Below are 12,524 nucleotides of genomic sequence, written 5' to 3'. Positions count from 1 at the left end.
TTATGCGTGTGTGTATGTGCGTGTTTGAGAGCGAGGCACTTATTTAATCACTGTAATAACAATCTGGGTTTTTTTGTATCTTGCTGGCAGATGATGACTTTTTTAAATTTTATTTACTAATGACAGACGAGGCTGGTTTTGTCCACCTTGTTCAGCCATGGTCATTTTACTATGTGTATATCTTGTAAGCATTACATTTATCTATAAATTAAATGCACACGCCTGCTGATCTACAAGTTCACCAACAATTCAAAAGCAAAATGGAATATTTACAGATGACAAGACATAATAAATGCACACACAACATTAAAAAACACATGTAATTCACAGATATATTCTTCTATGTGAGGGACCAGACAAAGTCTGTATCAAAGATCCCCAATGACAATTATAAACATTAGGTTTATTATCCCTCAACCAGATCCGGGTCACCGGGGACCCCCTCTGGAGTCAGGCCTGGAGGTGGGGACCATGGTGAGTTGATCCTCAGCTACAGCAGCTGTTGCGTGGAATGTTTAATATTACCCCACTGGCAGTGTACGAGCTTGAGTTGGTGTGTGATGTTGAGAAATCCCAACTAGATATGCTTGGGCTTACCTTGACAACCAGCTTGGGTTCTGATACCAATCAACTTGAGAGGTGTTGGACTTAATTTCATTCTTGAGTTGTCCTTGATGAGAGTCGCCAAGAAAGTGTGGGAATACTTGTTGCCCCATGGCTAAGTGCCTGTTCATTGGCGTTCATCCCCGTGAATGAGAGGGCTGCCTCCCTCCGCCTTCGGGTGGGGGGACGTGTCCTCACTGTTTTTGTCCTTCCGCACAAAAAACAGCAGCTCAGAGCACCGACCGTTTTTGGAGTCCTTGGAGGGGGATACTGGAGTGCGGTCGCGTTGGGGACTATGCCTTGTTCTTCTGAAGGATTTTAATGGTTATGTAGGCAATGACAATGAGAACTGTGAAGAGCCTGATTGGGAACAAAGTCCCATATCACAACCCAAGCGATTGTCTTTTATTGGGCTTCAGTGCTCGTTATGGAATTTTATAACAAACTCCATAACACTCCCAAACATAATGTGAGGGTGTTCTGGGAAAATCTGTCCAAGTCCTCTCTCAGAAGGAGTTTCAATTCCCAGCTCCGGCAGAACTTCATCCACGTCCTACGGAACGTGGGTGACATTGAGACCAAGTCGACCATGTTCTGTGCCTCCATTGTTAAGGTGGCTGACTCGGGTTGTTGCCACATGGTGGTAAGTCATGGTCGTGCTAGCAATCCTCAAGCCCATTTGTAGACACAAGTTATTCAGAAGGGCTCAGAGTTGAGCCGTTGCTCCTCCACATAGAGAGGCGCCAGCTTGGCCACGTAATTAAGGTGCCTCCTGGTTGCCTCCCTGGTGAAGTGTTCCAGGCATATCCCACCAGGGAGGAGGCCCAGGGGGCTAGCCAGGACAAGGTACAGAGACTATGTCTCCAAGCTGGCCTGGGAATGCCTCAGGATCCCCCTGAAAGAACTGAACAAAGTGCCTGGGTGGAGAGAAGCCTGGGCGTTCCTGCTTAAGTTGGAAAAGTGGAAGAGAATGAATGATCGGTTATTTTACGTGTTGGTACTTTGCATTGGATCAAATAATTATTTTTAAAACATAAACATACACGTGTTCCCCCCAGAAAAAAAGATACAATCCATACATTAGGTCTGGTTCACACTGGTATTTTTTTAATGTAAAACAAAGAATGAATGAAAAGAATCAAGCTTGTCAATTACCGTATCTTTTAGTTAGTTTTAGTGTATTCTACATTAATAGAGTACCAAGTTATTAACAAAAAGCAAAAACTAGTTTGCTTTATAACAATGTCAGCCAAATGATTTCTTATCTCAACTTCCTAAAAGCTGAAGTTAAACAAACACCCACAAATGTGGACATATACTGCTGCTATCTTCCACTGTGAAGTCTACTGGTCAGAAACACAAACATGCCACGTTCCAGTCCGGGTCACAAGAAGAAACATCAGATACACAATTGCTGAGGAAGCAGACACGGACATGACGTCGAGATGGGCCTGTGGGTGGATTCTCGGGTCAAATCATGCAAAAAATATCTTTTCTAAAAATGTATGGAAATGTTTGGCCGGGAAGTGAACTGGATCACTTTTGTTCATGTCGGTAAAGACACTGATAGTCAAACGTCATACCTCACTGTAACGCTTTACCAATAAACTGTGGTATAATGACTGCATTCCCTTTTTCATTAGTGTTACTACCATATTTGGTGCCTGAGAGTTGTAATTCTTTTTAGTTTTTCCACTCTCATTAAAAAAAAAAAAAAAAAAAAGACAAAAGGGAAGAAGAAGGATGCATATATCATAGTGCATGCAAAGCCAATGAGGATATTTTCAAGGTTTTTTTTTTCATTTTTCAATATTCATATTGTAATATTCTTGAGACTATTTAAATAAATATATATTGTTACATTTTCCAATATTTTGTTTGCGTATTTGTATATTCTCTAAGATTTTTTACTTTTGTTTTTAGCACATGTTTGTATTTTTATATTTCCAATAATTGTGTATTTTTATGTATTTTCTCAATTTCACCAATTTCTGTACAATGAAACCTCGGAACTCGAACAAAGAATTGAAAAGAAAATCTGCATAAAAATCCCTTGGTATTCGGCCCAATTCTCGGTTTCCGAACATCTATCCAAAGCGAATCCATATTGAGCGGATAGCCGCTCTCAAGCGCAACGATGACAAATTTACACGGGATGGTGCCGAGATGAGCCGCTACTCACTTGGAGCCATGCAGTCACTTGTTGCACGCCGGTGCTCATAGCGCGAGTATGTATCTTTGTTCATGCTTCTCAAGATTCTTTTTTGTTATATTTCCAGTACTTTGCCATGGGCACAACGAAAGACAGCGCTGCTACCACCAGCGAAGGAAAAGGAAAGTTGAGCGAACCATAGTGGATCTAAGTACGGAAATGCTTTTGTCAAGGGTTTTGCTAACTAGCGTCATATTACTAAGTCAACTATTTCGACCAACCTAAAAAATAAAAATGGAATAAAAGGGAGCTAGTGTTGCCAAAGGATTGAGTAGCATTACAAAGCAAAGGCCACAGATAAGAAATGAGAAGCTACTGGAGAATTACACAGTCAAATCATGGAGGGGTGACTTTGACACTCCCTGCTTCCCTCTCAAATTCCTCCAATGCCAACACACCACAACCAAAAAGGTAAATGATACACATTTAAGTTGCTTTAAGTTTATGCATTTTTATTGTTTAAATGCAGGCTGTACATGTTTTTCCATAAACAGGAAATAAACTATAAACTATTTGGAGGTTTTTAGGTATTTGGAGGTTAAGAACAGATTAAACTGATTTGCATTATTTTCTATGGGAAAATATATTTCGGAAGGACGCGCACATCGCCGCAACTTCCGTAAATAGGATGCAGGCTTGCTAGAACCCACCTTTATGTGCGTGCTCTTGACGTATTGCCCACACCTGAATCAAGCAACGAGGTGGATGATAGTCTGACGTCTTTTTTTTTGGGCACGCCGTCACACGATCAACCAAAACTGCCTCGCAATCCACGCATTGAGCACCCCTGCTATAACGGAATTTCCATTGACATGGCTCATTATGGTGCTGACTTTCGACGTAAATGCGCTCGCAGTATGTGAAGCAGCTCGAAACATGTGCTAATGACATCACTCCCCTACATGCTCAGTACGGTTAACTTGCATTTCCTGTTTTCGGGTGAATACTGATTGTTTAGGATCAGGCTTGTTTTGTTACCAACATTTATGAAATAAACACGTATACTAATGTCAAGAATACACAAAATAGGCAGCATCTTTCAATATCTATTTTTTTCTACTCGCAACAAATTTTACGCACGTGATTTTTCGTGGTCAACTGTGCAGATTTGCGAATGTGATGGCGCGCGGGCGCGATCACGCCCGTCAAATGTGAGTGACTGTATACATACATTTTTTGTCATATCTATCCACTATTTCCCCATATTTGTACGTGTATCTTGTGTATACTGTAGCTTTCACATGGTTAATAAATAAAACGGAGTGACAGCCCCCTCCACTAGGGTGTGTCTTCATTGTGCTGCAACATTTCAACCTTGGACAATATAAGAATTCATCTTGTTTCAATAAATAAGTTTCTTCAATGGAGAATCACAACACATGCACACACACACAAAATGTAAATGTAACTAAAATCAAGCTGAAAACAGGAAACAGCTGTTGAAAAGCCGCTGCTACAGGCCAACCTCTCGCTCATCTACAGACTTACCCTCCTCCAATCTCGCACGCACGCTCTTTACATGCCAGTACACCATCCTGCTGACTGTCAACACCTTTAGCCTTTATGGTCACAGATTTATCACAGCTAGCGCTCAACCTGACTACAAGTCGGCTAAAATTCAATTTGTATTGTACAAATGCTATTTAACAATGACAGTGTTTATATTTTATTACAAAGGGAATCTCGTTGGATGTGTGTCCCCTATCTGAGATACACAAAAAGGAACAGGAAGGCATAAAGTTAGATCAGTCTGCATCCAAAGATGCAATTCTATGGATTAAAGTATTATGGAGTGGTGCTGGAAATCCAGTGTATGAATGTTTTGACAAGATAGGGCTCTGGAGGGCGACTAATTTGATCACATATGCAGACTAATTTCTAAATTAGTGAACTTTTGCTTATTACGATCAATGTATCTTTTATAGCATACTGTATTTGGCACCCTCTGTTTTTGAGGGAGAAAAAAAAAAAAAAAAAAAAAAAAAAAAAAAATCAATAAATTAAGAAAAAACTGACCCTAATATTAAATATTTTAGACAAAGATAGAAAATACAAAATGGACAAAAGGCAAACGTTTCGAGAAGAACTTGGAAAAAATAAAAAGAACATAAGTCAAACAAAAATATTTCTACAAAATACTAGAAAAGAAAAATGTCAGCTAAAAAGCTAAAATACGCAAGAAAAAAAAAACTTACAAATATGGGAAAAAATAAAAATATTAGAAAACAGTATGAACATCTTAGACAAGCAATACAAAACTACAGTATGATCCACAAATGCAAAACAATGAGAGAATAACTAAACTAAATATTAGCCAGAAATCCATCAAGTAGTAGTCCATTACACAGTGGCCATCAAAGATGGCCTCACGTGACGGCATCTGGTTCTCAGGACATCTATTGGGGTCGTCACAAGAAAAACTAGGTCTGACCCCAAAAATCCCAGGGAGCAAAAGTGAAAGTCGGGCACCCAGAAAAAGGATCCCACGGGCCACCACTACTTGTCAATGTCATCATCCGCTTGGGACTGCACGGGCTGAGCAAGAAGCATGCACATGTGCACAACATGTGAGCTGACGTGGATCTCCACAACATCCAGTAGCCATAAAAAGACAATTTTGGTCTTTGCTTGTGGACTCATTCATCACGTTCTTTTTAGTATTTAAAAAATGTCTAATTTTTTGTAGACACACTTTGTACTAACTACCACAACACATACTGTTTATACCAACATAGAAATATCAGTTGACTAATTGAAAACTCCACAGAATTGAATTAGTTAATAGACTTTTCAGCAAGCGGGGGGGAGTAAAACTACATTTTTTTTTTTTAAATCAATGTGTATGATCCCGCAAGATAATGGATTTTCATCAATTGCAGGTAGGCCTTGAAAATATTTCAGCAATACGTTTCAGTATATTTCCAGACGTGGTGTTTTTACAAAATCAAAGTACTTAGGATTAGCTAATAGTTCAATAGAAATCCCCTTCAGTGTTCTTGTTTGCTTTGTTGGCTCTTCTCAGAAAGCACGTGGTCTCTCGGCAGAGCAAGGATAGTCATGAAGTGTTTGGAATCAAATGTCCAAATGTTCATGCTCAAGTCGAAACTTGAAAGGAGAAGAAGCTGAAAAACCCAAAAGAGAGCATGTGCAGGGCGCTGCAGCTGGACACAATCACATTTGGTTCTCTTTTAACCCCAATTACTCTTTTTTCATGTTCATAGCCTATGTAGAAAATGCTAGATGTACAAAATCAAGACATTTACAAATCAGCATCCTGTTCCACATTTCAACCGTTTGAATTCCAATACAAGAACTCCAGCATGAAGTACTGAAACTGTCAAGTTGGAATTCCAAGAAGAAATGTTTTGAAGTCCTGCGCAGCTGTTCTCAATCACAGCAGTGTTTAAGTTCAGAAAAAGTATTTTCAAAACATTCATTTCGCTGGGAGGTTGGAGTTATTAATATGGTTACATAACCAAATATGACATTTTTGTCTTCTGTTATCTTACAGTTGGATGGGTATGTTTGCGTTTAATTGACAGTGTTTGTGTTTCTATTTTTAATTGGCAAACATGAGAGGTGTGGACCCAACATTAATTTTCCGAGGTGCTTATCCTCACGAGGGTCACGGAGTTCTGGAGCCTATCCCAGGTATCAACGGGCAGGAGGCGGGGTACACCCTGAACTGGTTGCCAGGCAATTGCAGGGCAGATGGAGACAGACATCAGTCGCACTCACAACCACACCTAAGGTCAATTTAGAGTCCCCAATTAATGCTTTATAACATCATAAAATAGGGGGGAAAATATTGCATCGTGTAATGAGCACTAAACAGCTCTTATATCTTCCATAACAATTAAGTCGCTTTGGACTGACAGCTAGCACACCAGGACCAGAAGGTCAAATTTGCCACATGTGACATGGGAAGGGGGAGGGTACCGTACAAAGACATGGATTGTCACAACGGTGACATAATGCTAATCTGAATGGATGACAACAACAGACAGAGAGAGAGACAGACAGAATAAAAGAAAGAGATGACCATTTCACGCAGTCTCAAGCATCGTATTCAATTCTACTTGAGTTAAAAGCCACCTGTTGCAATATGAATGGCTGCCTCCTGCAACACAGAGAATTGTTTGAATGTGCGGATACGATAACTGAAAAGTAGGGTGGATCAGTTATGTAACTTCCAGTAAGGTGGGGGGCCCAGAGGGGACATGGAGGAGGTCTTGCTCGGACAAATGATTTGCGCTAAGCAAATGTGTAACAGGCATGAAGTAAAAGAACCCAAAGGTATTTTTAAAAAAATAGACTTTACCCCGATTTGATTGGTGGGATTGGTAATGGCCGGTTGATCTCCAGGGAAAACCCACGCAAGCATGGGGAGAACATCCAAACTCCACACGGGCGAGGCCGGGATTTGAACCCCAGCTCTCAGGACTGTGAGGCAGATACTCTAACCAGTCAAGCACTGTTCCACTCTCAGTCAAGGTCTTTTGAATAAAATATAAATTTAGTTTTAGTAATAATTTTGCTATCTAAATTGGAATTTTTGTCAATTTTTTTGCTTTTGATTTTTGGTTTCAAGGTGTGGTGAAGTCAAGTACCACCAAGCAGGCTCCCTCATGAAGAAATAACTCCATTAAATGTGCACGTTATTTTTGTTTAAACAGAAAACAAACTCATTGAAATAAAGTGTACTATTTGCAAGGATGTCGTTTGATGTGCGAGCCAGTAACTGCAGTTACAGAAATTTGAGGGGCATAAATGGAACTAGTTCCAAAGCCAAACACCCCCGCAATGATGTGGCAACATTTTGGATTCAAGCCAGAAGAACACAGCCATCCCGCTTACACCAACAAGCTGCTCTGTCTAATTTGTATTAAGACAAGAAAACCTCAAAGTGGCAAAATCCATTTTAAACACTACAACGCACACCAATTTCTTCAGCTGGGAATAAAAAACACAATAGGTCATTCCCGGTCATATTGCAATTATGTAACCCTTTACCCAACAATGCAGAAAAAAAAAAAAACATGAATACAGTGACTGTATACTCACACAGTATAGCGTTTCTATTGTAAAAGATGTAGCCATTGAACATTGACATAACAGTTTACAAAAGGCTGCAGACTTTTAAAATGTAGTACAAACCTTGAATCAAAACAGGTTTAGCATTAATGTTGCTACTTGGCACTTTTTCTTAACAAACTGGAAACTCGATTGGCGGTATATTGCCTTAATGACTTTTTATACCTCTGTGCCATATTGTATTATTAATATTAGTTGAAGCGCAATTGTCATGAACAGGAGCCTGATTCTGTTTTATTTGTGTTTTTAAATCTAAAATATTTTATTGTTCTACAATGTCCATGTTCCTTATTCTTAAAATAAAAAGTTAATTATTGTTAAATAGGATGTAATGGTAAATGACCTGCACTTATACTACAAATATTACGCTCTACTGTCATTATATTAGTCTTGAGAGTTTTGCAAAAAATGTATGATCCTATAATATTTGCTTGCATGACAGGCCTAAATACATGACAAATATGGAGAGAAAGCAAGAGCGAGGTGTAACACCAAAACACTGTGCAAACAACTGTAATAAAAATCTGCAATATAGCAGGACGGTGAAGCAACCAGGGTATGGCAGAGGAAGGAATACCATCTGTATTCCATGATGATAAATGGTGTGGACTCATTATTCCCGGATCGGGACTCATTTTATCCATCATATGCATCCCAGGAGTATAAAATGAACTACGTAGTTAGTTGCCGTGGGAATTATTTACCTATGTTCTGTTTGGGACTGATTGTAAATAGGTAAATTGGTTTGTTTCACGAGTAAATAATTTGCTAACTAATATGAATCAGGTTCAACAATACTTTTATACAGTGGTGGTAGACTTACGCAATTGTTTTTAAATGTATGTCATTTATATGGATGTGGTAATGCTCAAAATTAAATGGTTTTCCCAGGGGAAGTGGGTTAGGCACCTTGACTGTATGAGGGGGAAGCCGTGAGTCAAACAAATTATCAAATGAAAGTAAAACCAAAGGGTTTATTCGTTTTGCTTGTTTTTAATTTAATTGAGCAGTTTTGTCTGCCTCTGATTGTTGCAAACGAACATCTTGTTCACAGTAAAATATTTTGCAAATATCATAAAAGTAGGTTGCACCAGTGTTACTAGTGTAAAGGTGAGTGTAGAGTCCTGAAACACTGACCATGGTGGGAAATCTGTTAATGAAGCCTGAACCTTAGTTTGTAGCACATTTGCTTGAAATCCTAACCCTTTCCTGAGACCCTACTTTGGAACACCCTATCTGAGGAGCCCCGGGAGCCATCAACCTTAAATCTTATGGTAATCAATTGCTTGGAATCCTACCTTGAAACCAAAAAAAGCACCTCGAATTGCAGGCCTCACCTATGCTTGAATTCCTAAGCAAGGCTTGAAAGCCTAAGACGGGGTTAAAACTTTCAAATATACTTATTTCAAAAGCATAACCGTGCCTTAAACTCCTCAGTTTCGCTTAACAGCCAAACTTTCGTTTGAAGCATTATGAAACAAAAACGATAGACAGCAGAGCTGTGTTATGTCCATAATCACCTGGAGGAGGAAGCGACGAAGTCTCCGTCCAGCAGACGAACTTTGCAAAAAAGAACACCGTTGACGAAGGGCACCGCGCTCAGTTCTTCCAGGGTCAAATATGTCTGGAACTTGAATTTCTTCTTTTTCGCGAAGAAAGCCATTCCGCTGCCGACGCTTCACTCGTGTTAGAAAAGCAACAATAACAAAACAACAACGGAACTTAATGGTGTCTTATTCCGGTTTGGGCCGAGAAGCCTCCCGTTCCTCTACCTTCACCGGCGACGACTCAGAGCAGAAATCTGGAAACACACCAGAGGACAGTGTAAAAAAAACAACTACAACATTTGGCTGTGTGAACGTGATATACAAGGTTAGGTTAAAAAAAAAGTGAACCGAGAAGACCCACCTTGAGACATTTCTGCTCTCGGAGACGGTTCCCCCCAACAAATAACACAAAAACAACACTTTTTTTTCCACCCTCTTCGAACAGGATTAGTCCAGCCAGCTCCGGGATACCATCAAGCTAATTTAGAGTTATGGCTCGATTCCGGTTAATATCTTACAAATTAATAATTTTGTTCATCAAATAACAAAATCACGCTAATATTTTGTAAAAGGTTAATATAAAATTGCATATAAGTAAATAAAAGCTCTATAAATGTGGCTATTTTTATTATTATCAAGAAATATTCCAGTTGTCGAATCAGGTATCATTTATTTTTAAAGACTAATCCTACAAATTCCGGGTTTATACGTAGTAACGCCTGCTGACTTGATTGTCAAGGTTTCATTTGATCGGCGTTCAAAAGCGAAACGCGGCCTTAATGCGGTAAAACAGCGTCACCTATCAGCAGGTGCCTGCATGTGCTCCTTTTAATGAGTAATGGCGGATGCAAAACTTAAACTGTATTTCTTTGTAACTGCGACTCATTAAAAGGTTCAACTTTACCTGGAACCCAAATTTTAAACATAACAACATACTCTCGAACTGACTTGACATAAAATTTGAAGTGTCTGTACATTCGGAGAACTATCAGTCCCTGGTGGTCTAGTGGTTAGGATTCGGCGCTCTCACCGCCGCGGCCCGGGTTCGATTCCCGGTCAGGGAACTACCGTTTTGTGACCCTACTACTCTCCGACCCCTCCGTACAGGGCACTTAACCACGCCTCCTGAAGTGACGTCACGCCACGTAGGCCAAACAGTAAAAATGGCAAATACAATACAATACATTCTTAACTGAGACAGACTCCATGCTTCTGATTTCATTCAAATCAACGATATATTATAGATTTTAAATACAATACGTTCTTAACTGACGCCATACTTCTGATTTCATTCAATCATTCACACGTAGCAATGTTATGCTAGCAGAGAACGTCTCATTCATTTATACGAGACGTGTATTAAAAATCTAATTTAGGGCATATCTTCGTGCAAACACAGTCTGGTTAACTTTCGGCCGCGAGCCAGCCAGAAATCAATACGTTTGTGCAGTCCGATCATCGCTAAATATCGCTCAACAAAGACTAAGTGTGTCAATTGTTCACACGCAGTAGTGTTATGCTAGCGAAGAACTTCGAATTCATTTATACGAGACATGTATTGAAAATCAAATATAAGGCATACCTTCGTGCAAACATATCTGTTCCGGTTGATATTAGATGGATTTAGTTGATGATGCGGTCTTCCACAAAGTTTGATCCATCGAAGGCATATTTCGTACTGGGTCTTCGGTTTTGGAAAGGGTACGAATCGAACTCCACCAACTAGCCTTTCAGGATACCTGTCGTCACTATTACAAAGTCCGTGACTACACCTCTTAACCATATTTTTTGTTAAATAACCCAAATACGCGATAAAACGCTAACTAAACCTATACTGGACCATGCAATGTTGTCTGAGAAAATGGCGGGAGCAAAAATGGGCTTTGGTTTATGCAGAACTCTGGCCTCTGATTGGTCCGTGACGCGGATTGCGCAATATCCTCGGAGGGGTCAATTGTAATTATTAAGAGGTGCAACAATAGTCTCCAGCACCGTCAACAATATTTTACTGTACACAAAAGCTAAGGGTGTGGGTGAATGGCTTACTGTACATCATGTATAGTAAGAATCTAATGAGTAGTAAGAAAGTAACCAGGAATAGTCATGAACATTATCCATTAAACCATTTTCTGAGCTGCTTAACCTCACGAGGGCCGTGGGAGTGCTGGAGCCTATCCCAGCTATGTTTGGACTGGAGGCGGGGTACACCATGAACTGGTTGGCAGCCAATCACAGGGCACATGAAGAAACACAACAGTCGCACTCGCAATCACACCTAGGGGCAATTTAGAGTGTTGAATTAATGCATGTTTTGGGGATCTGGGAGGAAACTGGAGTCCCCTGAGAAAACACATGCAGGCATGGGGAGAACATGCAAACTCCACACAAGCGAGGCCGGGAATTAGCTTCGGCATCTGGGGGTAACGGCCTCCGCCGCCTGGAAGCTCGGCTCGCGGCACACTGCCAGAGCTCGCTCATCAGACTCCGCGTCATTCCCGTCCGAAGAACCATCCACAGCTGCTGGCCCAGAGCTTTGAGGGCCTTTGTTTACGCACTTATGTCCCACGTGTAAGCCTCCGAATAGTCAGACTCCGCGTCATTCTGCCCGAAGAACCATCCAAATATTCAACATTAATTACAGCCACAGGTTCAAATCTGTATGGAAGTATTCCTCCGTCTTTCTGATCAACCGATACTCCTATTTCTTCATCAGATGAGGATAAATCCGAGAAATCAGCGCTGGGTATAAATGGTGTCCCATGTAATCGAGCCTTTTTTGTGGCACAGTATACGTCACATCCGCACACATAGGTCATGTAAGTCGTGAAAATGCAGCGCCCCTGAAAATTCGTAATTGTCAGCAAAAATCTTCTGAAAACACTATTAAATGAGAGAGAATTTAACATCACGTTGTCAAAATTCGGTACATATTGCATGACCTATTGAATACACTGTTCATGCAAAACACTGGATTTCCCCTTTTAAATGTACTTAAAGGTCCCATAAATGTATTTTGAGTATAGACCCTCTTCAGAATGACTTTCTAACATGGACTTACAGTAGTATGA

At 40.2% G+C, this 12,524-nt stretch overlaps 1 protein-coding gene and 1 non-coding gene across 2 annotated transcripts in view; one reads left to right on the top strand and one right to left on the bottom strand.

The window, feature by feature from the left end:
* Positions 1–10,164, bottom strand: part of eeig1a (estrogen-induced osteoclastogenesis regulator 1a) — a 28,301-nt gene extending 18,137 nt beyond the window's left edge. The window contains exons 1-2 of the mRNA XM_061817725.1: positions 9,818–10,164; positions 9,430–9,710 (exon numbers count right to left, since the gene is read on the bottom strand). Coding sequence (XP_061673709.1) covers positions 9,430–9,572 — 143 coding nt within the window. The 5' untranslated portion in view covers positions 9,573–9,710; positions 9,818–10,164. The remainder of the gene's footprint in view (positions 1–9,429; positions 9,711–9,817) is intronic.
* Positions 10,165–10,448: 284 nt separating this feature from the next.
* On the top strand, positions 10,449–10,520 carry trnae-cuc (transfer RNA glutamic acid (anticodon CUC)). The gene has a single exon. It is a non-coding gene; the product is annotated as a tRNA-Glu (tRNA).
* Positions 10,521–12,524: the final 2,004 nt, after the last annotated feature.

This window comes from Syngnathoides biaculeatus, chromosome 4 (genome assembly GCF_019802595.1).
Source record: "Syngnathoides biaculeatus isolate LvHL_M chromosome 4, ASM1980259v1, whole genome shotgun sequence".
Classification (NCBI taxonomy): Eukaryota; Metazoa; Chordata; class Actinopteri; order Syngnathiformes; family Syngnathidae; genus Syngnathoides; species Syngnathoides biaculeatus.
The sequence above is the reverse complement of the archived record's forward strand: the minus strand, read 5'-3'. Positions and strand labels throughout refer to the sequence as shown.